Source organism: Rutidosis leptorrhynchoides, chromosome 6 (genome assembly GCF_046630445.1).
Source record: "Rutidosis leptorrhynchoides isolate AG116_Rl617_1_P2 chromosome 6, CSIRO_AGI_Rlap_v1, whole genome shotgun sequence".
NCBI classification, from domain to species: domain Eukaryota; kingdom Viridiplantae; phylum Streptophyta; class Magnoliopsida; order Asterales; family Asteraceae; genus Rutidosis; species Rutidosis leptorrhynchoides.
The window spans coordinates 326484942-326511428 of NC_092338.1; the positions used below are offsets into that span (position 1 = coordinate 326484942).

Below are 26487 nucleotides of genomic sequence, written 5' to 3' on the forward strand. Positions count from 1 at the left end.
ACTTGCTGGAGCTGTGACAAAACTGTCTATTTTGAAACGGAATTGAAAAGTTATTTTAGCTAGTAAATGCCAAAGGGTCTAACACGGATACGTGTCGAACTATGACTTGGGTTTTGAGAGTTTTTTAGGTGTATAACTGTGGGTAACATGTGGTTGGATCATCATCTCGATTGTTCCTTAGTTGAAGTGTCTTCAGGAATTTTGAAGGGTTTGAGCACATATTGTAATCGTTAATACATATGATGTTCTAATACAGTTTTGAAGTCAAAGTATAGCTTTGAAAGATATAGGAATCTAAGAGTGATGATACTGGTTATATTTCGAATTGAATTATGTGATTTCAAAATCAGAATATGTAATTGAATTTGAATGAGTATGATTGTTTTGATTTATATGAAAGAATGGATATTGTTGTGAAAGTAGGGAGTATAGTTGATGATTGCTGAATCAGTTTCGAAAAATGTAATATATTAATTGTGAATTTATATATCTCTCGGGTATTACCTACCCGTTAAAAAAAATTTCACAATTAATATTTTGTACAAAAGAAGTTTATTACAGTCTTTATGAAAATATATGTGTATATTTTCTTTAGATGTAACATAGATTTAATGAGTTAATATTAAATTAAACTCATTTGTTTTATGGTTGGAACTAGAATTGAGTAATCCCTAAAACTTTATAAATTGCATAAGTATTTCTTCAATAATATTGAAATTATGAATCATTACTTTGTTATTTGTTGGTTTTCGTGAAATTCTTGTGAACTTCGCAAGGTACGAATGATGTTATTTGAAAAGTTTCGAGTACATCGATGATGAAAGTGTAAAATCAAACATATATTCGAATAATACACTTGATTTATTATGAATTGGATTTTTATTGAATTGAGACAGAGATTGTAATTAACGATGGTTAAGTTGCGGACGAAGGACGTACATCATTGCATATTTGTAATATGAATTAACTGAGTAGTTAAGATTCACACATAATAGCTTAGTACGGGAAGATTTATTATGGTTTAAAAATTTATACATATAAAATATACATATAAATCTTTCGATTGGAAATGAGTTAATACTTCATAACTCGTTGATACAATATATTTGTTGTTGATTCGTAATGATATCCACAATGATTCTTGAACTGACAGAGTTTGTGATGTTACAGGTGCTGTTGATTCTGACGATACTGACGGCACTGACTGTGTTGATGATGCTACGGTCCTGTTGATGCTGTTGGTAAAACAATTCTAGCTTTTAAATAGTACACCATTTTCGATCAAAGTTTCTACTCTACCATCTCCGTTCACTCATCCGATTTACGGTCAGAATTAAATAATCTCTAAGATTTTGGAGATTACATAACTGTCGCAGAGATATCTCTTCAATGAAGTTTATGAATTAATACTTCATCATTTGTTGTTGTTGATATTCCTGGATATTTACAGGGCGTATGACGTTGATGTTTGAGATACATATTGTGATGTTGCGGTGTGGGTGTGGATGTTGTTGTTGGTGGTGGTGATGGTACTGTTGGTGTTGCTGATGGTGGTACTGTTTATGCTGCTGCTGCTGCTGGTGTTTGTAACCTTTGCACCATATTCTCCAAAGCCACTACCCGAGCGCGAAGCTCGTTGACTTCTTCTATTACACCGGGGTGATTGTCGGTTCGGACGAGCGGATAAATAAAATCTAGAATTTGGTGTAGTATGTAATCGTGACGAGATACTCTAGAAATTAGAGAGAAAATGGTGTTTCGGATAGGTTCACCGGTAAGTGCTTCAGGTTCTTCGCCAAGAGGGCAATGTGGTGGATGGAAGGGATCACCTTCTTCTTGTCTCCAATGATTAAGGAGGCTACGAACCAATCCCCAATTCATCCAGAATAGATGATGACTAATTGGTTTATCCATTTCGGTCACACTGCTTTCGTAACTTGAGTGGGATTCTATTTCGGAATCCGAGGGACTTGAACTAATGACGAATTCCATTTCGTACGATTGAATAAAGAATTTTTCGATATGAAATGATTTTCAGGCTATCGGGTGGTATTCTAATTATATAGAGCAAAAGGTTTCGTAGATTACGGAGGAATTTACGGAATATGTCAGGCAAAGTTTACAGTAACAGATACGCTAAGATATGAATTAGCAGATACGCTAAGATATGAATTTTGTCTATACACTATTCATGCAATCAATGCAATAAGATGTGTCTAGACTAAGAATGATAAGCAGGTAATTTCCGACAAGAATGATGAGCAAAACTTTTGAAATGCAGACACGGTCGAAGTCCAGACTCACTAATGCATCCTAACGAATATCAGTTAGACACACTAATGCAGACCTGGTTCGCTAAGACCACCGCTCTGATACCAACTGAAAGTTGGAGACGCATCTCACTCAGTGCCTTCTCAGCTAACCGCCTGTGACCACTGAGCGTACCTCAGACACTGATTTTACGGCCTGCCTCTCGGCAGTACAGCTAACCCTAATAGGGACCGCGAGGAGTAAGAGCCAATGCTTCGTCACAGGTAACACTGTGAGAACCCCCTCTACGATTAACCCGCTCATAAACGGCATTAAACCAGCTCTGATACCAACTGAAAGGACCCGTTCATATACATTATAAACGATTCACAATAGTTGATTACATCGCGAGGTATTTGACCTCTATATGATACATTTTACAAACATTGCATTCGTTTTTAAAAGACAAACTTTTTTTACAACGAAAGTTGACGGCATGCACTCCATTTCATAATACATCCAACTATAATTGGCTTAATAATAATCTTGATGAACTCAATGACTCGAATGCAACGTCTTTAAAAATATGCCATGAATGACTCCAAGTAATATCCTTAAAATGAGCTAATGCACAGCGGAAGATTTCTTTAATACCTGAGAATAAACATGCTTTAAAGTGTCAACCAAAAGGTTGGTGAGTTCATAGGTTTATCATAACAATCATTTTAATATATTAATAGACTACAAGATTTCCGTTTATAAATATATGTACACTCGCAAGTGTATAAAAGTATTCTATAAGTTGTAGGCACCCGGTAACAAGCCTTAACGTTCATGTTTTACCCTCTGAAGTACACCAGATCAGGTATGTTTAAAATAACCTCGAAGTACTAAAGCATCCCATAGTCAGGATGGGGTTTGTCAGGCCCAATAGATCTATCTTTAAGATTCGCGCCTACCGTACATAGACAAGTAGTTTAATGTTACCAAGCTAAGGGTATATTTCTGGTTTAAACCCACGTAGAATTAGTTTTAGTAATTGTGCCTATTTCGTAAAACATTTATAAAAACAGCGCATGTATTCTCAGTCCAAAAAATATATATAAAAGGGAGCAAATGAAACTCACAATATTGTATTTCGTAGTAAAAATACATATAACGTCATTTAATAAGTGCAAGGTTGGCCTCGAATTCATGAACGTATCAATATTGAGATTCAATATTGCAGGAAAGTACGTAGACGCAACGGAGATGATAAACACTAGATTGACCTCACGAGCATACCCATGAACCATACCCATCACCTCCATAGCTATAACCCATAATTTCCTTAGCTTCGACTCATTCAAAAAAACTATTTTGAAATCACTCGGACAGCACTCCGTCGTAATATTTTATGTATACTAATAATATCTTGAAATAATACAGAGCATATATATATATATATATATATATATATATATATATATATATATATATATATATATATATATATATATATATATATATATATATCAATTGAGAGAGTTTAGAGAAATATATTTTCAAGTTTCTATGAAATAATGAAACCTATTGAATTCTATTTATAATAGATTTTTGAATTATAAAAGTGAATTATTAAAGTATGAATTATTAAAGTGAATTATTAAAGTATGAATTATTACAGTGAATTATTAAAGTATGAATTATTAAAGTATGAATTATTAAAGTGAATTATTAAAGTATGAATTATTAAAGTGAATTATTAAAGTATGAATTATTAAAGTGAATTATTAAAGTTAAAGTAAAGTAAAATTAAAGTAAAGGTAAAGTTAAAGTATAGTAAAAAAATAAAAAACTATGTATGTATAATACGCGTATAAATATATATAATATTAATTTAAATCGTTATATATATTACAAATATCGTTATATTTATTATACTAGTTAAGTAATGAGTTGTCAAAAGTGATTCTAGATATTTATAAAAGTTATATACGTTTTAATAATAAAGTTCTTTTTAAACTGAAAACGTCTTTGTACGTTTGAAAATAGATTAATAGAATAATATGGAAACCAATTCTCCACTAACTTTTGTCTAACTTTCGTAAATGACACTTTTTGTTTTTATTTATAAATAGCTTTACAAATTATTCTGAATATCGTTAAGAGGAATAAATTTTCTCAAATCATAGTGGACCTCTCAACAGAGACTTGTAATCATAATTCAATGTTTCTGATAATTCAATCATTTAATATATATTTTTTTTCGTCGAAAATCATATTGAAACAAATACGTTCGTGTAAAGTATTATACGTTTAATACTTTATTAATATTCTCAAGTTATAATATATATATATACATATACGTATCTATTTATATATAACGGTTCGTGAATCGTCGGAATTTGGTCGAGGTTATAATGAATGTATGAACACAGTTTAAAATTCTTGAGATTTAACTTAACAAACTTTGCTTATCGTGTCGGAATAATATAAAGATTAAAGTTTAAATTTGGTCGGAAATTTTCGGGTCGTCACAGGAACTTATGTTTTGATTGTGATGATACGTACGGTTGAGATGTGACTCGTACGAGTCACTGGTCACTCGTGTAGTGAACCGTACGGATCAGGTGAGTCATTGTTGGATGTTTGGTCATAGACCAAACGTGCGAGTGAGTTGTCAACCGCACGGTTGAGTGTTCTCAAACGTGTGTGTCATGGTGTTACTCGTACGGTTAACTGAGCATGTATGATTGTTTTGTTTCTATCTCATTTTTATGTCTGTCTTGTTGATAGAATACTATCAGGATACAATTACTGACTTTATTTGTATCTTTTCCAGGTGATCAGGAGAAGTGAAGACTCAGAAATATAAGACCTCTGAGTTCTTCTCGTGCTGGTATTCGGTGAGTGGGTTAATCTAGCCGTTAAGGCATATAGTGACATGACCTAGGCCGTTGACCTAGTTTCTATGATTTGAATTATGTTGTTAAGAGTTGTGGACTGTGGCCTCGCGCGTTTGTTGGACCGACCTTGCTTCTGATCAGGTCGGGAGAGATCAACCTTGCTTCTGATCAGGTTGGGCTCATTGATGTTGTATGATTAATATAAGTCAGAATCACGCATCCGTCGCGTGTGGAAGACTTATACTAGTAATACAGAGTTATGAGTTTTCGGTAGACCTTAGACTGATCAACTGGGGTCGTTGGCCCGGCCAGGCCGCCGAGTCTCTCAATGGGTTGCTTCGGATTACCCAGATGGTTGCTTCTGATTGACCATTGCTTGTAGTCATCACGGTTTCTTTGGATAGACCGTTGTTGTAGATATTGTACTTGTATTGCTTTTATGTGATATGCTAATGGTAGATTACTCTGTTTCTATATGTTCTAGTGGTTATTTGATTAACTGTCTGCCTAATTTGATGATGCGTGTTCTAGTAATTGTACCTATGTGTTTTAGCTGTTAGATTAGTCCATTCACTTAGCTTCGTGCTAACCCCTCCACCTTCCCCCTTGCAGGTTGTAGGTCTTTTGCTTTTGTGGACATGGGAGAAGATGGGCGTGTTGGGTTGTGTTCGACAAGTCTAGAACTCTGATGTGTTCTATATAAAACAGGATATTAAAGTAACACCGGTTATTTGTTAAATATGTATTGATAAATGAATTTGTTGTAATTATGTTTATGTGTGTACATAAGGGTACGCTTTGTAAGTATGACTTCCGCTGTTTTATAAAAATAAAAAATAAAGGACGGTGTTACAACTTGGTATCAGAGCCAGGTTTGGCCGCATTGACATTGTTTATAAATGTCATGTTCCCAAACCTAAAGAGAATCTTGTCGAACATAACACAAAGGGGACGGGATAAGTGAATGTAGGAACTTTTATGTGTTAGTTGATAGGCACTAACCAGTTATCTACTAAGAGTTTGTGTGAGATGTTGTGGTATTGCAGATATGTCAGGTAATCAAGACGCTGCCCCCAATGCCACCGGAACCTTCAGAGCTCCTGATGAAGACGGTCATGTATCAGAGGAAGAAGTATCAGAAGAAGTGTTAGAGCTTCAGGGTAAGTTGAAAGATGCTCAAGATAAGATCAAAGAGCTTGAACAACAAGTGATGTCGCATTCTAACACCACAGCAATAAATCAAAGCTTTCCTCCAAGTATTTACCCATAGTTTGGAAACATTTCTCAACAACAGTATGTGCCACCTCAGTACCAGATACCATCTCAGTTCAATCCGCTACTTCCGAATCAAGTGATGTACCCATTTCAGACACCATTTGTCATAACCCGGCCTTAACTATAAGGACGATTACAATAACATATGATTTCATCGCGAGGTATTGACCTCTATATGCGACATTTTTCAAAAACTGCATTCGTTTTTACAATACAAACCATAGCTTTTATTACAAATACAAGGTTTAAACAACTTAATAATGATTATCGTTTAGCGATAATCTTAGACTTACAAACTTTACATGTGATAATAACAATACGACTTCCAACATATTTTACATTACAAATCCTCCGATATGCAGTTTTATTTTTGACACAAATATGCATACTCAAGATCTTGCTTAAATTCAACATGTTGCAGCGGAAGCTTTTAGTTATCACCTGAGAATAAACATGCTTAAAACGTCAACATAAAGTTGGTGAGATATAGGTTTAATGCCGGCAGCGTTATAAATATAGACCACAAGATTTCATATATAAACGTTTTAATAAAAATATTCTAAGTTGTTGAGCACTTGATAACCATACTTAACATTTAATCAACGTCGCATATTCCCTTTATTATGAAATCTTACTACACCGTACACTATATACTCACTTTTGCCTTGAAGGTATTTATCATGACTTGGTCTCCGATAGATATCACGAACCTAACCATATATATAATATATCAACATATTTTCTTTTTAAGTAATCGTTACATATATATATATATATATATATATATATATATATATATATATATATATATATATATATATATATATATATATATATATATATATATATATATATATATATATATATATATATATATACTTTTAATATTTTCTTAGTCCGTAGTTAGCAGTCCGATGTTAGTGGTCCACAATTAGTTGCTTAAATAAAATAAATAAAGACCCCATCATATTCGTATTGATCAGAATTAATCTCGACCCATGGTACCATGTTGTCAAGTGACGTGTTGCGTACATAAAGTACCGTGTTGTCAAATGACGTGTTGCGTACAATCATGAGGTCTTATGATTAATCTTCTCGTGTTGTTTACGGGTGGTCCTGAAATATATAAAATCAAATCATAAGTAAATATATATGAAGTATCATATTAATTAGAAATATATGATTATTTTAATTTTTCTCCAAATGTTTTCGTAGCTAAACTAGCTTCGGATACCCGATCTTGTTTTAGTGGTAGTTTCTTCATTACAACTCCGTTTTTGTTGGTTCAACTTGCCACTTCCTTGGATCGAGTCAAATTTTAAGAATATGAACTGAAAATACCTTAGGTTGTATTCGAAATCACAGGTTATAGGTCAAACTTTGGTGAAACTTATGAAAGTGATCATTTTCCATCATAAAAACAACATTTAATGATCATTTTTCTAAAAATACTTACACTTTGAGTTAAACCATGAAATTTTTATGTGTTAACATATTCATAAGAAATATCATTTTTCCAGAACATGAACTTCCAATTCAAAGCTTAAGATGGTTTTTAATTATCCAACCCAAAACAGCCCCCGGTTGCACTCCGACGACGTAGATTCAGTTTTTAAGATGTTCTTTGTAAAACCAAGTTATATCTTGTTAAGTTAGCATATCATTATGATATATTACAGGTCTTGAAGTGTTTTAAAAGTTAAGTTAGAAGGATCTATTTAGTTTGCAAACAAGTTTGAAATCATTCAAACTATGTTCTTGTTGTTAAAATTTTACAACACAAAATAAGATAGCTATATAAATATGAATCGAATAAGGTTATGAACAAGGTTACTACCTCAAGTTACTTGGACAAAGTTACTGTAAAAGATGAGAAAAATCTTAGAACCAAAAGAGTGGTGGGGTTGGATCAAAAGGTTGGAAGTAAACTTGTATTTTTGGAAGGATTATTGAAGTTTTCTTGTAAGGAATTTATTATGATGATTAAGGCTTGTTTTTGAAGCTAGATCTTCATGGTTATTTGCTGAGATTGTGAAGAACACTTAAGGTTCCTAAGAGTGTGTTTTTGGTTAGAGAAAATGTGTAGTAAAAATGAAATTGGAATGGAGTATAAATGGTGGTGAAAAGATGTATAAATTTGTAATATTGTGCAAAAGTCTTGTAATATGCCAAATTGATTAATCATGCATGCTAAGATCCAAAATTGGCTGACTCATGGCTGCTAATAAAGTGATTGTGATGTGTATATACTAATAGTAAATACGTATAGGAGCTGGGTATGATACGAGTACATATACTCTAGGTATACATGTAGAAATTTTGAGGAAACGGAACGAGAATTCAAATATAGCTATCTTTTGTAAATATACTTATATTGTTTTATGTATATAAGCCCTTTAAAAGTGATTAAATACATATTTATACGATACTTGTATAAGTATTATAGGTTAAAGGTATATATGTCAAATAACGTTACGTATAGTTATCATTTTGAAAACTTAAGTTAGTAGTCTCAAAGTATACTTATAACTTATTGTTATTAGTACACAATGAGATGTTAAACCATTCTTAGATCATGTTAAATATGTATAAATACATATATATACACAAATGTATAATTATCGTTTGTTATATAGTTCGTGATATCATTGGTCAAATTGGACGGTCAAACGTTGTGTAAAACTCTTTTTAAAAACATAAATCTCAACAATTTAGATTACTTATCATGTTGGTAAGGTTTAATTTATGTAAATATTAATCTCATAGGTATAAAATGATCGGAAAAATCCGGGTCGTTACACCATTCTTCCAACCACCGATGTTTGAAAAGAAGAAGTGCTCGTATAAGGACTTTCTTAATTGTCAACCTTCAGAGTATACTGGTAAAACCGACCCGACTGAGACTCTAAATTGGCTCAGGGAAGTGGAAAGAGCATTAGATGCTTGTCAGTGTGAGCCGGAGTTGAGAGTGTTATATGCTTGTCGATTGTTCAAGGGGCGAGCTATGGAGTGGTGGGACTCCATCACGGGTCATTTATCAAAGGAAAAACTAAGTCAAGTGTCATGGGAGCAGTTTCATGCTAAGGTCCGCGAGCAGTATTGTTCAGAATATGATTTGGAGAAATTGAAAACCTAGTTCTTGGGGATGAGAATGACCGATGATATGACGATTGATGATGTTATTTTGGACTTTACCTCTAAGTTAAGGTTTTGCCAACAGTGGGTACCGCATGAGAAATATAAAATTCAGCATTTTATTAGAGTTATCAAGCCGGAGTTGCGGTCAATGGTTAGATTTTCTTCTTCTTTATCGCAAGCTTTTGAGATGGCAAAAGCGATAGAGGGTGATGTTAAAGCCGTAAGGAGTGCGGGAGTGGGGAGTGGTTCTTATGGGAAGAGGACGGAAGGTCAATCCAGTTATCAGTCCAGTCCAAAATCAAGAAAGTCAACCGGGTCCAGTATGAAGGAAGTTTCAAGTACGAGTGGGTCAGGTTCCGTACAGAAAGAGTGGTGTAACTCGTGCAGATCTTACCATAGTGGACAGTGTTCTCCGGGTACGAAAAGGTGTCTAAGATGTGGTATAGTAGGACATGATGTTCAACAATGTTCTTTCGGAAGCAATGTATGTTGGAATTGTCATAAAGAAGGTCATAGGTCAGCACAGTGTCCGGCAGCGGGTAGAGGTGGTTCCAGGGCAGGGTTCGGGGTGCAGTCGGCGTCTGTTGGTGGATCTACCGCATCAGTAGGACAGAAAAGAAAAGGTCCTCCCACGGCTATAGCTAGAGCTTATCAGATGGTAGCAGATACTGATGTTGTATCAGAAGACTTAAATACTGGTATGTTCAGACTAACCTTGTTATTGCATTTGATTTTAGGATTACGTGTTTAGTATGTTATGTAGATGATGTATCCTGTTTATTAATAGGTACTTTGAGGTAGCGTTGGTTGTAGTGATAGAGATGACTTGGATTTAGGTTTCTCGAATTTTCTTAACTGAAATGGAGACATGATCTATGATAATGTATTACGTCTGGCCAACGTAAGCACATTTTGGTAGATCATGCGGAAGTTTCAGTAAGTTAAGAAGAGAAGTAGGATAGTTTACTGCTTAAACTGTTGTTAATATGTGTTTCTTGATGAGATTTTGTTACCGTGACTTTTGACTTTAACCAGATTCCGAGGACGAAATCTCTTTAAGTAGGGTAGATTTGTAGGGTAGATTTGTAACACCCGATAATTGGGCCTAGATGAAATGACAATTTTGCCCTTACGTGCGTTTATATTGATATTTTATTAGTTGAATATTTATAGTCATTTGACTATTTGGTTAGGACCAGTTTGTGACAAGGGTCACAGAACAGGTTCGTTTGTTTAATTTGGACTCCGTTAGGGTAGTCAAATTAAGTACGAAAGATATCAGATAACTGATAAATACCCGTGTGTTATGGGGTATGGGTTTTAAACCCATTTATAAGCCTGTTTCCAGACTTTTCTTCCATTTTCCCAAATTAAATCAAGAACACCGTACCTAACTTCATCTCCTACCTCTAACCCTAATCTAATTCAAGTGTGTAATTGAACCAAGAAGCTTTAGAGATTGAATTCTTGCATCCTTGTAATCAATAATCCAGGTTAGCTTGCTTGAATTGTTGCTTGAATTCTTGATTAAATGGGTTTTTGTGTTCTTGAATAAAAGTGTGCTTTCTTAGCTTGAATCTTTATGAATTGTGTTTGTTAGTGTTGATTGTTGTTAGGTATATGTTCTATAGTTGTTATATGATGTTTTTGAAGTGGTTTCATGATCAGATTGAGCAAAAATCATGATTTTGGGTCAAAAAACGCGAAAACAGCGTGCTGAAACTGATTTTCAGCACCCACACTTTTGACAGATTAACCGTACGTGTGACCACACTTTTGATGGTCAACCACGCGGTTGAGGAGTCACTCGTTCGTGTGATGTCTCAGTCACACGTGTGAGCACTAGTCAGCTTTGTGGAAAACATGTTTTGATCATAACTTTCAAACCGTAACTCCGTTTTTGATGAATCAAGTATCGTTGGAATCGTAATGAAAAATCCTTTCCAATGGTAAACTTTTAAGAATCTGGATCAAACTTTATTTTGGTCATAAAAAGGGGTTTTAGGGTGTATGCCTTGTTTTACACGCTTTAGAGTGTCATTATGGGTTGAAATTATGATGTAGACTTATCATACAGTGATTACATGTTTTTAGGTGTTGATTTAGTGTATGTATTGATGTTTGATGTTGTGTTTTTGGGTTGAAATCCATATATTTAGCTGTTGCTACTGTTCTTCATCACTCGCACGAGTGAGCCTTCACTCGTACGGTTGAGGTAGTCAACCGTGTGGTGAACCGTGCGAGTGAGTGGTGATGGGAACATATGTTTTGATTGTGATGATACGTACGGTTGAGATGTGACTCGTACGAGTCACTGGTCACTCGTGCAGTGAACCGTACGGATCAGGTGAGTCATTGTTGGATGTTTGGTCATAGACCAAACGTGCGATTGAGTTGTCAACCGCACGGTTGAGTGTTCTCAAACGTGCGTGTGATGGTGTTACTCGTACGGTTAACTGAGCATGTATGATTGTTTTGTTTCTATCTCGTTTTTATGTCTGTCTTGTTGATAGAATACTATTAGGATACAATTACTGACTTTATTTGTATCTTTTCCAGGTGATCAGGAGAAGTGAAGACTCAGAAATATAAGACCTCTGAGTTCTTCTCGTGCTGGTATTCGGTGAGTGGGTTAATCTAGCCGTTAAGGCATATAGTGACATGACCTAGGCCGTTGACCTAGTTTCTATGATTTGAATTATGTTGTTAAGAGTTGTGGACTGTGGCCTCGCGCGTTTGTTGGACCAACCTTGCTTCTGATCAGGTCGGGAGAGATCAACCTTGCTTCAGATCAGGTTGGGCTCATTGATGTTGTATGATTAATATAAGTCGGAATCACGCGTCCGTCGCGTGTGGAAGACTTATACTAGTAATACAGAGTTATGAGTTTTCGGTAGACCTTAGACTGATCAACTGGGGTTGTTGGCCCGGCCAGGCCGCCGAGTCTCTCAATGGGTTGCTTTGGATTACCCAGATGGTTGCTTCTGATTGACCATTGCTTGTAGTCATCACGGTTGCTTTGGATAGACCGTTGCTGTAGATATTGTACTTGTATTGCTTTTATGTGATATGCTAATGGTAGATTACTCTGTTTCTGTATGTTCTAGTGGTTATTTGATTAACTGTCTGCCTAATTTGATGATGCGTGTTCTAGTGATTGTACCAATGTGTTTTACCTGTTAGATTAGTCCATTCACTTAGCTTCGTGCTAACCCCTCCACCTTCCCCCTTGCAGGTTGTAGGTCTTTTGCTTTTGTGAACATGGGAGTAGATGGGCGTGTTGTGTTGTGTTCGACAAGTCTAGAACTCTGATGTGTTCTATATAAAATCGGATATTAAAGTAACACCGGTTGTTTGTTAAATATGTATTGATAAATGAATTTGTAGTAATTATGTTTATATGTGTACATAAGGGTACGCTTTGTAAGTATGACTTCCGCTGTTTTATAAAAAAAAAAAGTACGGTGTTACACAACAAAACAAAACTAACTACGTTCGAACCGGATAGATTTTAAAAAACAATAAAGACGACAACACCAACAACGGCGCTTAACACATGGACCGTTTTCATTTCTATAAATACATAAATCTACGTTAAATATGAATACGCAGGCCGAAAGCACCCGCCGCATCGCGCGGGCCGAACCCGGACTAGTTTAAAATATTTATGATGATGATGATGATGATGATTAAACTAACACACCTTTAGTTTTCCCAATTTCGTCTCTCAGCTGTCTATTCTCTGTTTGCACTCATTTCTTGGCTTTTTCTAAAAGCTGTAGATTCAATCCAATCTTAATCCTTGTATCACCATCAATCAATCCTTTAATTTCATACTCAAACTTTGAATAATCATCATCACAATCTCTATAACCATATGGAGGTACGACAAGAAGCAGCCATGGACAATTTATCAACCGATGAACGTCAACAACGTCATCCGTCACCGTCAAAACAACCTAGGGCTTCATCGATCCCCGTCAATACAAATTCTGTCACTCAGAGGTCTCTTAATTGCTTAATTTTCATATTGAGCTTCGATTAACTGTTAGAATCTGATTTCGGATTGATTAATTGTGTATTTGCTGTTATAATTTTGTTTTTTGTTGTTTTCTGCAGGCTTCAGAAGGAACTTATGGCGCTAATGGTATGTGATACTGATTGTTCTTCTAGAAGCTGCTAAATGATGAAATTGTATTAGATTTATGTTATTCGCTGCGATTTGGTCGAATTCGGTTACGTTTCGTTTGGCTAGGCATGATACATAATCATATACAGATTTATATTTATATGTTTATAATAATAATAATAATAATGTTTGTATATACTTGTTTATATAAGAAAAAGTGAGCAATTGTTGAAAGTAGACCGATTAATGTAATAGATGCTTAATAGATTTGAGGCTCTAATACAGTAGCATCTAGTATTCTGCTTCCTTGAATAAGATATGATGATACTTATGAATTGTGATTATATGTAACTTAAGTTTACCTTCATTTTTCTGTTAATTAACTGTTGTAAAATGTCGTGAAGTATTCAAATTTTGTGGCGAAACTGAGTTTGCAGTTAGATATGTATAAGTAAATAAAGTTATGGTAATGGATGGTTGGTGAAAATGAAGCTCTAGCGCACTGTACTCTGGATCTAGCATCAACACATCTTATCGTGTATGGTAGGAGTATAGAATCGTTTATCATACTGAAGAAAGAACCTAATAAAAGTTAGACTTATTGTGATTAAATAAGATGACTAGTTGTTGAACAAGAGATTTATATTTCTTGATTTTGTTCTAAACATTGATGTGATAATCTACATGCATGATACATGAAATGTCATGGTTAAACTTTTAATTCCTACTCTGACACTCAAGGCCCTTGGCCTAGCAGTATCGTGGTGCTATTTCAACCACGAGGTTCGGGCTTCAAGTCTTGGGATGGACAAATGTGTGTGTATATATATATATATATATATATATATATATATATATATATATATATATATATATATATATATATATATTCATGATATGTGGTGGTTGTGTGAGTATTTGCCTATCTTATAATACTAATAATATGTACTCTGACAATTTTTAATCCTGAAATTATATGTTTGATAACAAAAATTGGTTTGCTGTATATATTTGCTACTTTAAAAGTCTTACCATTTTCCTTCCTAGACAGGATGATCCATGCTGAGTTATATATCATATTATTCTTTTGCCAACAAACTGATAATTGCACCTTTTAAGGTCTTTTATGCTTGCCCACAAATATGTAATTAGCATGAAAAGTTTTGATCATAGATACTAGCATAGACTATTCATTTAGTTTATCACAGTGTTTTACTATATGTGTGTTTGTCCTAACATGATGGTATAGAGTACACGTCAAATGTTCGATACAAACGTGCATTTCTTGGGTTAAGGTTCAATATGAAAGTCAAAGAAAATGATTGGCAATATACTGTTTTCCTAGGGAAACTAATCATTAATTGGCGTTCTTCTCATTGTTCATATCCGTAATATAAATATGTGCAATGCTTACAACTTAAAAACAATTTGGATTCACCTTCTCATAAAACACCATCCTCTTTTGTCCATAGTTCTTCATCTAAGTGATTGCAATCTGATTATTCAAAGTATGCTGAATAACAATATTAAATGTTGTGTATAGATGAGTGATGATCTTGGAGTATCTGCCTTCCCAGAAGGGGAGAGCATCTTTACGTGGATTGGTACTATCGAAGGTGGCAAAGGAACTATGTATGAGGGTTTATCTTATAAACTGTCTTTACGGTTTCCCGTCGACTATCCATTCAAGCCCCCTCAGGTTAAGTTCGAAACAATGTGTTTCCATCCCAATGTCGACCAGTTTGGTAACATTTGCCTTGATATTCTGCAGGTATATAATCTTAAACTATTTGTCTTCAATCCTAAAATAATTTTTACTTGTATGATCTCATTCTTTGTGATTAAAACCTGTTTAGATCAGTATAGTACTAGCCTTCGATGGTTGATTCATTCGTCAATAGTCAATACAATCTGTTACTGTTTGTTTTGCAGGACCAGTGGTCATCAGCTTATGATTGTCGGACCATTCTTTTATCAATTCAAAGTTTATTAGGAGGTATGTAAAACCCTTGTTAAATTAAAAATAATTAGATTTCATTTGGTGCTTATTGTTTTAGCTCATTAACACATTTTCTTATTCAGAACCAAATATTGATAGTCCTCTCAATACTTCTGCTGCTGCACTCTGGAGCAACCAAGAAGGTGAGATAATTAATATTAAAATTATTATTAATTGAATTAAATGGTTTTAAGTTGCAATATATTTTAAGAAAAGGATTTTATATTGCTGCTAATTAGTTTAGATGCTGTCTGATGCAATTATTGATTGTGTGATCATATTCCAGTTATGTTTATCAACAGTTCACCCTGTTTATTGTTTTTGTTACCTTTTTATTTTGGAACAAACCATTTTTTTTAATTGATAAACCACAATCTTTGTATAACTAGCAGTTGATCTATGTGTGAACATGATTTGAACTTATCTAATACACATGTTATGATAATTGTAATGGGCAACTATGTAATTTTATCTTAAAGTTATTCGATAATATGACATGGTATGCTGTATCATTTAAATTGGAATTATTTTAGCTTGTATGGGTGATAGGGTGATTGAATATTATCTTTGAATGTTGTACGGATTGACTTTATTGGATTGTTGACTTTGTTTGTCAGATTACAGAAGAATGGTACACAAACATTATGCTGCTGGAGAATAACTCGAGAGCTTGTATACAAAATCAATCGTCTACATATCTAGTAAGAACTTGGTATTTGCTAAACGCATAAGATTTTACGTTGGTAATTGAACTATGTAAATGTATTCATCTGTATACACAGATTGGTCTGCTGTATAGTTGCCATAATAAGACCTGTAAGCCATAAAGGGATTTCACTTACTTTCGATACTCATTTTTAAAGACTCTTAACTCCTAGTTTAATAAGTGTTACATAACTCAATTGGTCAGAATAGATACAATATCTAGTTTACGTTGGTGATTGAACAATTTTTGATGATATAGGGATCAAATGTTATATAGTTCGCTGTCAAGAAATCAAATCGGTTATGGATGGAAATCAAGTATGCAGTATTTACAGACAAAAGTATTTGATTATCGAGGAAACATTAATATACTGTAATGTCGAATTTGGATCAACTAGGACAGAAATAAAGCATTGGGAAGAATGTTTTTATACTTTGGCAATAACTAGTTGTGGAGCTCTCGCTTCGCGCCGGGAGCTCCGTTTTGAATGCGAGTTAAAAAAAAGTTTTGATCTTTTTTGTAAAAAAGAATTTTTTTCGACATCTAACATTGAAAGGTTGTTCCTTTTGCGAAAGTTGTTTCTTTTAGCGTTCTTTTTTTTTTTTAAGTTAGTTGATCTATTTTGTAAAAAAAAAATGTTTTTCGACATCTTTTGGTAGCATTGAAGGGTTGTTCCTTTAGAAATTTGCCTCTTTTATCGTTGAGGGGAAAAAAAAGGTAGTTGATTTTTTTATAAAAAAGATTTTTTTTCGACATCTTTTGGTAACATTGAAGTGTTGGTTCTTTAACGAAAGTTGCTTCTTTTATCGTTGGAGACAAAAAAAAAAGTTGAAATGACGGAAATACACTTGGTTATTGTTGATGAATAGTGAAATAGTGTTTTGTCTTTTAGATAATATATAAATATAAATAAATATAAATATAAATAAATTTTTATAAGTTTATCTAATGGTAGTACTATTTAAAATGCATATTAGATGTTGAAATCTAAATTGTTAGAAACTAATTAAAATTACTTGTTTATCCTATTATATCAATAAGTTTCAATTGCAATAATCAGCTAGGAAAGTTTAGATTACAAAATAAATGGTTTGTAGATGTGTTATTGTTAGAAAGAAACAAAATTGGTATCCTAAGGCACACTGCCAGTTCTAAATAAAATATGTTAAGTCAGTATCAAAGAACTGAAAATTAATTCGAACTCAATACAAGTTTTATTTGCAAAACTAGAAATGTGACAGCTAAACAGAAGACATCAACTTTTTGTACATCATGGGATACCTTGTACTTCCAACTTATTAATGGTATATAGACATTGTGGTAGGCAATATAAGAGTTAAGACACTTGACCCCAATCAAACTTGTTTGCTTATATGATCCTTCCATGATAACCTTCATCACAACATTCATACGATTTGCTTCGAAAACATTGTACGTATCCATCGTATGCCAACATGTCTTTTGAAAAAGCATTCGAACAGAACGTGCCATTGCTGTCACCTTGAAAGAGTTTGGGAGAACACAATTCTTTCATCGGAGGAAGATCATGACCTGAAAGGATTGATGCCATCACTTGAATCTCTTTGAACCTGTACTCTGGGAATATGTCAAGATTGGCCTTTTTAATTATATGTGATGAAGGGAGTTCCTGTTCTATGGATGGAAACTGAACATCCATAAACTTATTTTTTAGGTCTTCAGCTACTCCTTGTTTTTTCTTTGAATTGTTGCCTTTTCTTCGAACACGACATAATACCCAGTCATCAAGCTGCCAATACAATTACAAAACGTGAAACATATAACTCAAGTAGCTAGCTGAAGTACATATAATTTCTTCTATAAGAAGTCACATGTTCAAATCTCACTAGCTGACTAGCAGCATATAACATATCCTGCGGTGATCAGGGAGAAATGCCGGAAACAGTTACATGATAACCCGGTTTTGGAAATATATTATGTCTCCCGAGTAGTCTAAACATGGAAAACCTTATCTGTTTTCCCATTTTAAAAAAACTCTCTCTCTCTCTCTCTCTCTCTCTCTCTCTCTCTCTCTCTCACACACACACACACACACACACACGCACACACCTTTTTGTTCAGGACGAGACTCGAACTCACAACCTCAAGGTTGATGAGTTCCCTTGGTATATGTTTTCCCGTTTAGTCAGCCGAAATACATTGGTTTGTAGTTAACTTCACTACATTTCAATATTTAAGCTAAATCGAATAAGTTAAGCATTTCATTACCCTCATTGATCCGTTAAGCCTGGCTGACCGGCTACAAGAGTCTGGCAAGCGGTACTCGCTCATGGTCCAATCAGTCTTGACACTTTTTGTCAGATTGCCCGTAAAAAACGCTAAAGCTTTCTTCACCCCTATCTTTCTCGACCCGGATGAAGAGAAAATGGGTTTATCTTTACCCGTGGCCTTCCAAAAACCCGATCCTGCAGAGCGTTTGGGCCTTGACCCATTCGGGTATTTCCTCTCTCTCGGGGTAAAGAAGTACCATTCATCCTTCCCAAATAAGGCCTTCACTGTCAATCAAACAAGAACCATATCAATTCTTCTTTTCAATATATAAATAATAATAATAAAAATATAATAAAACATGCACAAGAATCTTACAAGGAAGTTCCCATGGGTCAAAACGATAAAGTTCGATTTCACTGATGATTGCAGCAGGAATCGGACGTAAATTCACCTTGTTGAGTAAGTAATGGATGATGAGTTCTTCGTCTGATGGGTAAAATCCAAAACCGGGTGGGAGATACTGAAACTCTTCTTTCTTCATGGTTCGATCGAACAGGAGATTTTAGTATGAGATGAACACTGTTTATAACGAAAATTAGAGGAAATGTGAGACAATTAAAGACAAGAAATGTCATTTTCAGGTTAATTATATAACAGTTTAATCTTATTAAAGATGCTGCTTTTATCGTTTATAATGTTGTATCACCTTGTTGTATCCGTCCCAAGGTTATGGATAGGGACACCTGTCAGGTTGTTTAACGTTAATTGTGCACATAATCATAGATATGAGAGATCTTAAAGTTAAAAAGGTTAATATCATCCTTATTAGATACAACGTGTTTTGGGGTCACAACAAATCTCGTGAGAACTTTTTTAGCGTGCTAGCAGCGAAAGTAGTACTAAGATGGACAACCTCCTAGAAAGTATTCGTGTGATCACTAAAAAAAGTCGTGTGCATATAAGCAAAATGGACAGTATTATAATTGTGATAAGGTAGAATGTTAATGTGAAACTTTTAGGGGACTTAATCTATTAGTATTTCATTTCATATACCTTAAAGGCTATGTGTATGTGGTAATATATAGACAATTAAGATCTTATATATACAATCTTAATCAACGAAATCAGGGAGTCACCTATTAATAGGAAAAAAATCGAAAAAATCGATTCAGAACCGAAAAAACCGATTCCTTAGTAAACCCTAAAAAACCGACTCCGAGAACCGGAACCAGAACTAATTTTTTTGAACTGGTTTTTCCGAAACTTGAACCAGTTCAGATCCGGTTGATGTCATCACTAATTTACACTATTTTTTGTGTGTGTTAATTGAATATATTTATTTTTATGAAGGTATGTTTCATTTTCTTAGCTCAGAGCATCAAAATACAAAAGACCAGGCATGTGACACTATTTTTATATGTACATATGACATACAAGACCACATACTGATACTATAAGAGCAATGCCAACGGATCGCTGTAGATCCCGCCCTCATTCCCGCACTGGAGGGTGTTGATGGCACCAATGCAGTGGCGGAAGCACATAGGGGCAAGCGGGGGCAGTCGCGCCCAGTGGATTTGCAATTTTCAGTGTAAAAATTTTGAGTTTTTCGATTTTGCCCCCAGTGAAATTTTTTTTTGTCCCAAAGCCTTCATATTTTGCCCAAAAACTTTCAAATTTTGCCCAAAAATCTCCAAATTTTGCCCAAAAATCTCCAAATTTTGCCCAAAAACCTTCATATTTTGCCAAAAAACCTCCATATTTTCCCAAAAAAAACTCTATATTCTACCCAAAAAAGTTGCTACGTTTTTGAAAAAAATTTCACCCCGGGTGAAAAAAATTTCTGTTTTCACCACTGCACCAGTGTGTGCTTGGCCCGCCCTGGGATGCCCGCGCTAGTCTTCTCGCTTTATAGGCATAAACCATGACGAATATATTGGAGTTTGCGGAAACCTTTCAAGCATAATACTAACATTCTTGCGGAACCCTTTGCATTTGTTCACAACGATGGCTCAATTGTTTTTATTTGTGGTTAAAGTAAGCATGATGTCACTACTAATAATTTTATTATATATTGTTTAAATGTTTTTTTAATTTCTTTTTATTGCAATTTTTTTTTCGAAGCAATGGTTATTCCACCCACACACATTAACAATCCTTGTAATTTTTTTATATACAAATGGAAATTAGTGTTTGAATGTTCTATTTTCTATAAACATTAGTAGCCAGATAATATCAAAAACCTAATTTTCTTTCACTATTTTTGGAAGAAATTAGAAAATAAGCTTTGAGAAAGATATGAAGAAAGCTTTTATAGAAGAAACAATATTTTCCTCCTTAAGTTTTAAAGTTTTGATTTGAGCCAAGTACTTTAGGTTCTCCATTTACTAGTTTTGACTAGAGAACAGAAAGGCATGAAGCTACCAATCTAGGCCTCTTGGGTGCTTCAAGTTGGGCATAGATAGCCCAAAGTATTGATTAAGGCCCATAATAAATACATGTAAAATTGTAAATGACATTTTATTTTAATTGCAAATATGAATAAGAAATCGCCATCGCAAGAGGTTATGTGGGGATGACGAGGTGTGGGTAGGGATGGCAATGGATACCCGATCCAGTGGATATCCATCCGATCCACCCAATTATTCATGGATATGGACGATCTAAATGGATATGGATATGGATGTGGATGAAAAAATTTCATCCATGGATGAACCCGCTTTCACCCGAAATAACTAAATATATAAATTTATCATTCAAATTAGTATCATTTATGTAGTGATATTTCATTAATTATATTCATATTCATCTTTCTTTATATTTTTTCTAAAAATATAACTTTTTTCTTATATTTTGTTTTGTTTAAATAATCAAATGTATTTATCGTACTTTGGTGGTTCAAATGTGATTCCATGTAACTAAAAGTAAGCAACTTACATGTCGATATCTTTACACATTTAATAGGGTATCTATTGAATATTTGTTATATGGATTAGTAAAATGTGACTTTCGGTCGCATAAACTATTAAAAATATTACTTTTGATCGTATATAGTGAACCACCGCTTATAATTGTTAAAAATAAAATAAATTTAAACGGATATGGATAATTATCCATTAACCCGCTTCACCCGACGGATATGGATATGGATGGATGAAAAGTAAAAAAAATAAATAGATATGGATATGGATCCGGCCTCACCCGATCCATATCCGATCCATTGCCGTCCCTAGGTGTGAGTATGAAGTGGGTATCTGATTAAATATCTGGAATAGTCTGCAGAATAATGTTCAATGATAAAAATACCCTTTAACTAAGATAATATTTGTGTGAACAGTAATCCCATGAATTGTATTGATATATTTATATGATAATATGAACATGAATATGAAATATGAATATGAATCACAAATTAAATTAAATCACCCGTTATTTATTTTCTCGTCAAATAAGATATTTATTATTACGTATACATATACATACAAATGAATCAAAACATTTATATATTAATACTTAGTAGAAGAAGAAAAACATCTAAACTAAAAGACGACTTTGAAATTCAGTTAGTGATACATACTCATATATTCAATGACAAAATGGATATATAACATATAAGATTGTAATTATTCAAAAAGCAAGCCATGCATCATATAACTAACATTCAAATCATCTTCCAAAAAAAAAAAATGTAAAAATCCAAAATTCATTTTCCAATCTTTCATCCCAACCGTCTATTTTCACAAATAGAACATCACCATCAAACCAATAACTCCAACATAAACCCCATGCAAATTACCACCAAAAACAATGGCACCGGATGCATCAACACTAGCACCGTCATCACTCGCCGGAGTATCATCGGCACCGGACTTTTTCTTTTTCAAAGGTGCTGGTGCCGGAGCAGGAGCTGCCGGACCAAACAGACTCATGGGTAACAAAACATTGTCCACTTGATAAACTGCAAGTGACCCATCAGTGTATAAACTATTGGATATTGTTGTATCGACTACACCGGTTGATATGTTCACTTGATTACCCGAAGTTGTAATGTTTAATGGAAATTTGTTACTTGCACTATCACCAGCTTGTGTTCTTAAAGGGTTGCTAATAGTTTGAAATTGTGTAAGAGTAATATAAGTTGGTAACACATGAAATTGTACTAGTGACACTTTTTGTTGATCGGATAACGAATTTAGTGCACCGGCTTTAAGATTAGCGAATGCATTATCGGTTGGAGCGAAAACCGTCATTCCTTGATTTGAATTGTTTAGTTGTGTGTTGATTTGATCACTAACTTGTGTGCTTTTCATCAGACGAATTAACGTTGTGAACTGACCGTTTTTTTCTAGGATTTTGGTTATGTTAGTGGGACCGGATGGAGCTGGTGCCGGAGCTTGGGCTAGGGTTGTGGTGATAGTGAATTGAAAGATGGTTAGAAGAAATATTGAGAGTTTGAAATTTTTTGCCATTTTTGGTTATGAAAATGGAAGGTGAAATATTGAGAATTTGGATGTGTGTGAGGGTTTGTCTGTGTGGAATATATGGGGTTTTATGGTGTGAGGAGATGTGATAGTTTGGTGGGATGGTGCTTTTTTTTTGTTGGAAAAGTTATAAAACTAGTTGGTGTTGTGTTGCTATTTTAGTTACTATGGCAACTTCAATGACATGATGTTTAAGAACTAGTACTACCATGTTCAAATTTGAGCAATAAGTTCAAATAATTTTCTTTGATTCATTAAATCATTACCCGTTTGTCTCACGGAATCTAATGAGATTCCGGTGGAATTGGAATCGAATTTAAACACGACGCATGCCTGAATTCAATTTCAAATTCGCCGGAATACCATTGAATTTCGTGAGCCCAAAGAGGCCTAAGAATTTGTTAATTACTTGGTGTCTTAGGTTAATTACTTGGTGTATGTTGATATTTGAATCACCCACGTCCTATAATTGCGTTTTGTGAAGTCCTTGGTGTTTGTTTACACGCGTGTCGTATGTGCAACTTAACTCATGTTGTTTTTGGATTGTTTACCCGAGGGCGAACTTGTACAATCCTCTGATTGATGGGTGATTTCATAACGGTATGAATAGATAATCTTATCATTTAATTACACAATCCATCAAATCAATTTGATTTACACAAACAAAAGCCGTTTATCATAAATCACACACTCAAATCATCATACTAAAAGATAATGTTAATATAAAGAGCAATATGAATATATGATATGATATACTTGTTACGAATGTGTTTAATAGATGGGTCATTAGTTGAAAAAGCAAAAATGAATGATGAAATTAAAGAGGAAGGTACAATGACAGCTTGTAGTTGCTTAGGAAGGCAGAAAAATACCGCAAGTTCATCATATGAAGGTGGGGTGCTTCCTAACTTAGACAAAAAGCAACATATATAGTCTAACATAATTTCTGATTCATACTTTTGTTACCTTTCACATAAATTGAAAAGCTTTTTTTTTTTTTTTTTTTTTTTTTTTTTTTTTTTCGTGAATTAGAATATATACATCTTGAAGAGTAAAACCATACGACTTTAGCGCTCTAGCAGCACCCAGATGACATCTTTACGGATTTTTTTTTGAATAGTAAAATATGGAGGCAGTTTACAGAAATAGATTTCAAACTGAAATTTTGTAAAAATAGGAAAATCGGCAATCGGAATGTCGGTTTGTCCCTTTTCAACTCAAACCGGCGTTTGAAATGTGGTTTGAGTCTAACCTGAAATCTGTACTAGGGTTTTGGCCACCCGTGCCCTAAAAACAACAAACCGACGTTTGAAAAGTCGGTTTGTCTGCTCTTCCTGACAAAAACTGAAACAGTCCTTTTAAAAGCCGGTTTGCACTGGATTACTGTATTATTGTATGTAATATTTTTAATCTTTAGGAGTTCTATTTAAACATACTATTATTGATTCAGTTTTGTCTCAAACTATAACTTTTCACATTTTGTTTTTCTCAATTTTACTCTTCACACTATGGATCCTCGTCGTCAAATTTCAATTTCTCATAGGACAATCCTCGATGGGGATTGCTTTTTAAGAGGAACTGAGCCTAGAGAAGATCATGAACTCACATAAGAGCAGTTTGAAGAATTATCATTGTTGTGTATGATAAGTGACATTTTTACTGTTTACCCTGATTGTGTACGTGAGTTCTATCAGAATTTTTCTTTTCCAAAGAAGTAAAAAATGTTAGGTTTATGTTGGAAGGTATACCATATTGTTGGGATATGTATACATTCAACAATGCTTTGGGACTCCCAACAGGAGGTTTGCAATTTTACAATTCTACCACTCAAATTGATGCCGATCTTCTTGAGATACATGTTGTTTGCGAGACTTCTATATTTATATTTGATGTTGTCAATACATGTGTTGAAGATCAACGTCAAAACCTTTGTGTCGAAATAAAGAAGATGTTTTTTGGTTTTCTTAGAGCCAATAAATTGAAAATATATACTATCATTCGTAGCAACATATCTGGTCGTCCCCTTTGTGCGGTGGACGATTACTCTAACAGGGTGCTTCTAATTGAAGCTCTTATGATTTACTGGATCACGAATGGTATATCTTTCGATGTCGGATACATCATGGTTAATCGGATGCAAGAAGCTAGGGAAAGCTTAAATGAACCGTTACCATTCAGGATGATGATTACCAAGTTATTCTGACATCTTGGCATATTAACATCGGGTGACTATCGTATTCTTGATAGAACTAGTCTAGTCGCCTAATTTGTTGTGTGTTAATTGTTTTTTAAATTATGATTGTGATTTTAAATTCCGAATGTTGTATTAGTTTGTGTTTATTAATAAACATTGTATCGTATCATTATGTATTTATTAATATTATCAGTATTCAGTATTATTATTAATATAACAATTAATACACAACACTTTTATTACTAAACATAAACACGGTTATATTTTTTTGGGGTAACAAAATACATAATTAAATGTTACATAAATAAAAACATTACATAAGCTAAAAATGTAACATAAATTAAACTAAACACATAATTAAACCAGATGCAAGCATATAGGTTCTTGTATGGTAATTGCTCTTGTTCTTATTTCATCTCATTCCTCTTCGTCGTTTATCCTTTGGTATTGTGAAAATACATCACGCCTAAGTGTTCCAAGGGTAATTTTTCTTTGATAAACTCAAACAACTTCGAAATACTAGAAACATCAACCTATGGGAATGATTTTCTCATACCGGGTGTGTACCGCTTCAAATCGGTCGAATACTCACCCTTGTAGTAAACATCAATCGATGGAACCATGGGTGTGGAGTAAAAGAGTGATATGTGTGGAGTAAAAGAGTGATACAATCAAAATAACAAATATACGTATGTTTATATTGACTAGTATGGTTTGATAAACCGGAATTCTCATACTCGATTTCAGTAAAATCTGACAAGTATCGTTTGATACCCGGCATCCTGAAAGCAACCACAAGTACATTTACAACTCAATAAATTAACATGAAAAAGGGATTAACATGCAAGATATGTATTAGAATCTAATGAATTCTTTGCCTTCTCATTCAATAAACATCTCTATATATACAAAAGGTAATTGAACTATTTCTAACAAATACTCCCATACATTAGGAATACGAAACCTATTCCAATAATACATTATCTCCTAGTTAATTACAAGAGATTGACTATATCACTTCAATATTGACTATATCACTTCAATATATACATCGATTGCTAATACACCCCCGCAATAGAAGAGGGAGGTTGCTTGACATTGAAACTGGAGGGAAAACCGTCAAATAAAATTTGAGTTAGGCCTTTAGTGTATATATATATATATATATATATATATA

At 34.0% G+C, this 26487-nt stretch overlaps 3 protein-coding genes across 3 annotated transcripts; 1 reads left to right on the forward strand and 2 right to left on the reverse strand.

The window, feature by feature from the left end:
- Window positions 1-13266: 13266 nt before the first annotated feature.
- Window positions 13267-16576, forward strand: LOC139851841 (uncharacterized). Its single transcript, XM_071841017.1, has 6 exons — window positions 13267-13556; window positions 13671-13698; window positions 15224-15451; window positions 15613-15676; window positions 15763-15822; window positions 16297-16576. Exons 1-6 carry the CDS (start codon window positions 13429-13431, stop codon window positions 16338-16340), a joined length of 552 nt encoding a protein of 183 aa, XP_071697118.1. The 5' UTR covers window positions 13267-13428; the 3' UTR covers window positions 16341-16576.
- A 1178-nt stretch (window positions 16577-17754) lies between these two features.
- Window positions 17755-19176, reverse strand: LOC139854689 (NAC transcription factor 32-like). The gene is made up of 3 exons (XM_071843979.1): window positions 19011-19176; window positions 18633-18919; window positions 17755-18153 (listed from the first exon to the last, which is right to left on the reverse strand). Exons 1-3 carry the CDS (start codon window positions 19174-19176, stop codon window positions 17755-17757), a joined length of 852 nt encoding a protein of 283 aa, XP_071700080.1.
- A 3065-nt stretch (window positions 19177-22241) lies between these two features.
- Window positions 22242-23137, reverse strand: LOC139854740 (fasciclin-like arabinogalactan protein 11). The gene has a single exon (XM_071844027.1). It carries the CDS (start codon window positions 23102-23104, stop codon window positions 22373-22375), a length of 732 nt encoding a protein of 243 aa, XP_071700128.1. The 5' UTR covers window positions 23105-23137; the 3' UTR covers window positions 22242-22372.
- Between the last annotated feature and the right edge of the window lie 3350 nt (window positions 23138-26487).

Excerpts from the sequence above, each read along its gene's own strand:
- LOC139854689 (XM_071843979.1), bottom strand. The coding sequence starts at position 19,176 with ATGAAGAAAGAAGAGTTTCAGTATCTCCCACCCGGTTTTGGATTTTAC. Across the intron at positions 18,920-19,010 it reads TGACCCATGGGAACTTCCTT|TGAAGGCCTTATTTGGGAAG; the intron begins GTAAGATTCTTG and ends TTTGATTGACAG. Across the intron at positions 18,154-18,632 it reads GGCTTAACGGATCAATGAGG|CTTGATGACTGGGTATTATG; the intron begins GTAATGAAATGC and ends TTGTATTGGCAG.
- LOC139854740 (XM_071844027.1), bottom strand. The coding sequence starts at position 23,104 with ATGGCAAAAAATTTCAAACTCTCAATATTTCTTCTAACCATCTTTCAA.
- LOC139851841 (XM_071841017.1), top strand. The coding sequence starts at position 13,429 with ATGGAGGTACGACAAGAAGCAGCCATGGACAATTTATCAACCGATGAA. Across the intron at positions 13,557-13,670 it reads ACAAATTCTGTCACTCAGAG|GCTTCAGAAGGAACTTATGG; the intron begins GTCTCTTAATTG and ends TGTTTTCTGCAG. Across the intron at positions 15,677-15,762 it reads AATTCAAAGTTTATTAGGAG|AACCAAATATTGATAGTCCT; the intron begins GTATGTAAAACC and ends TTTCTTATTCAG.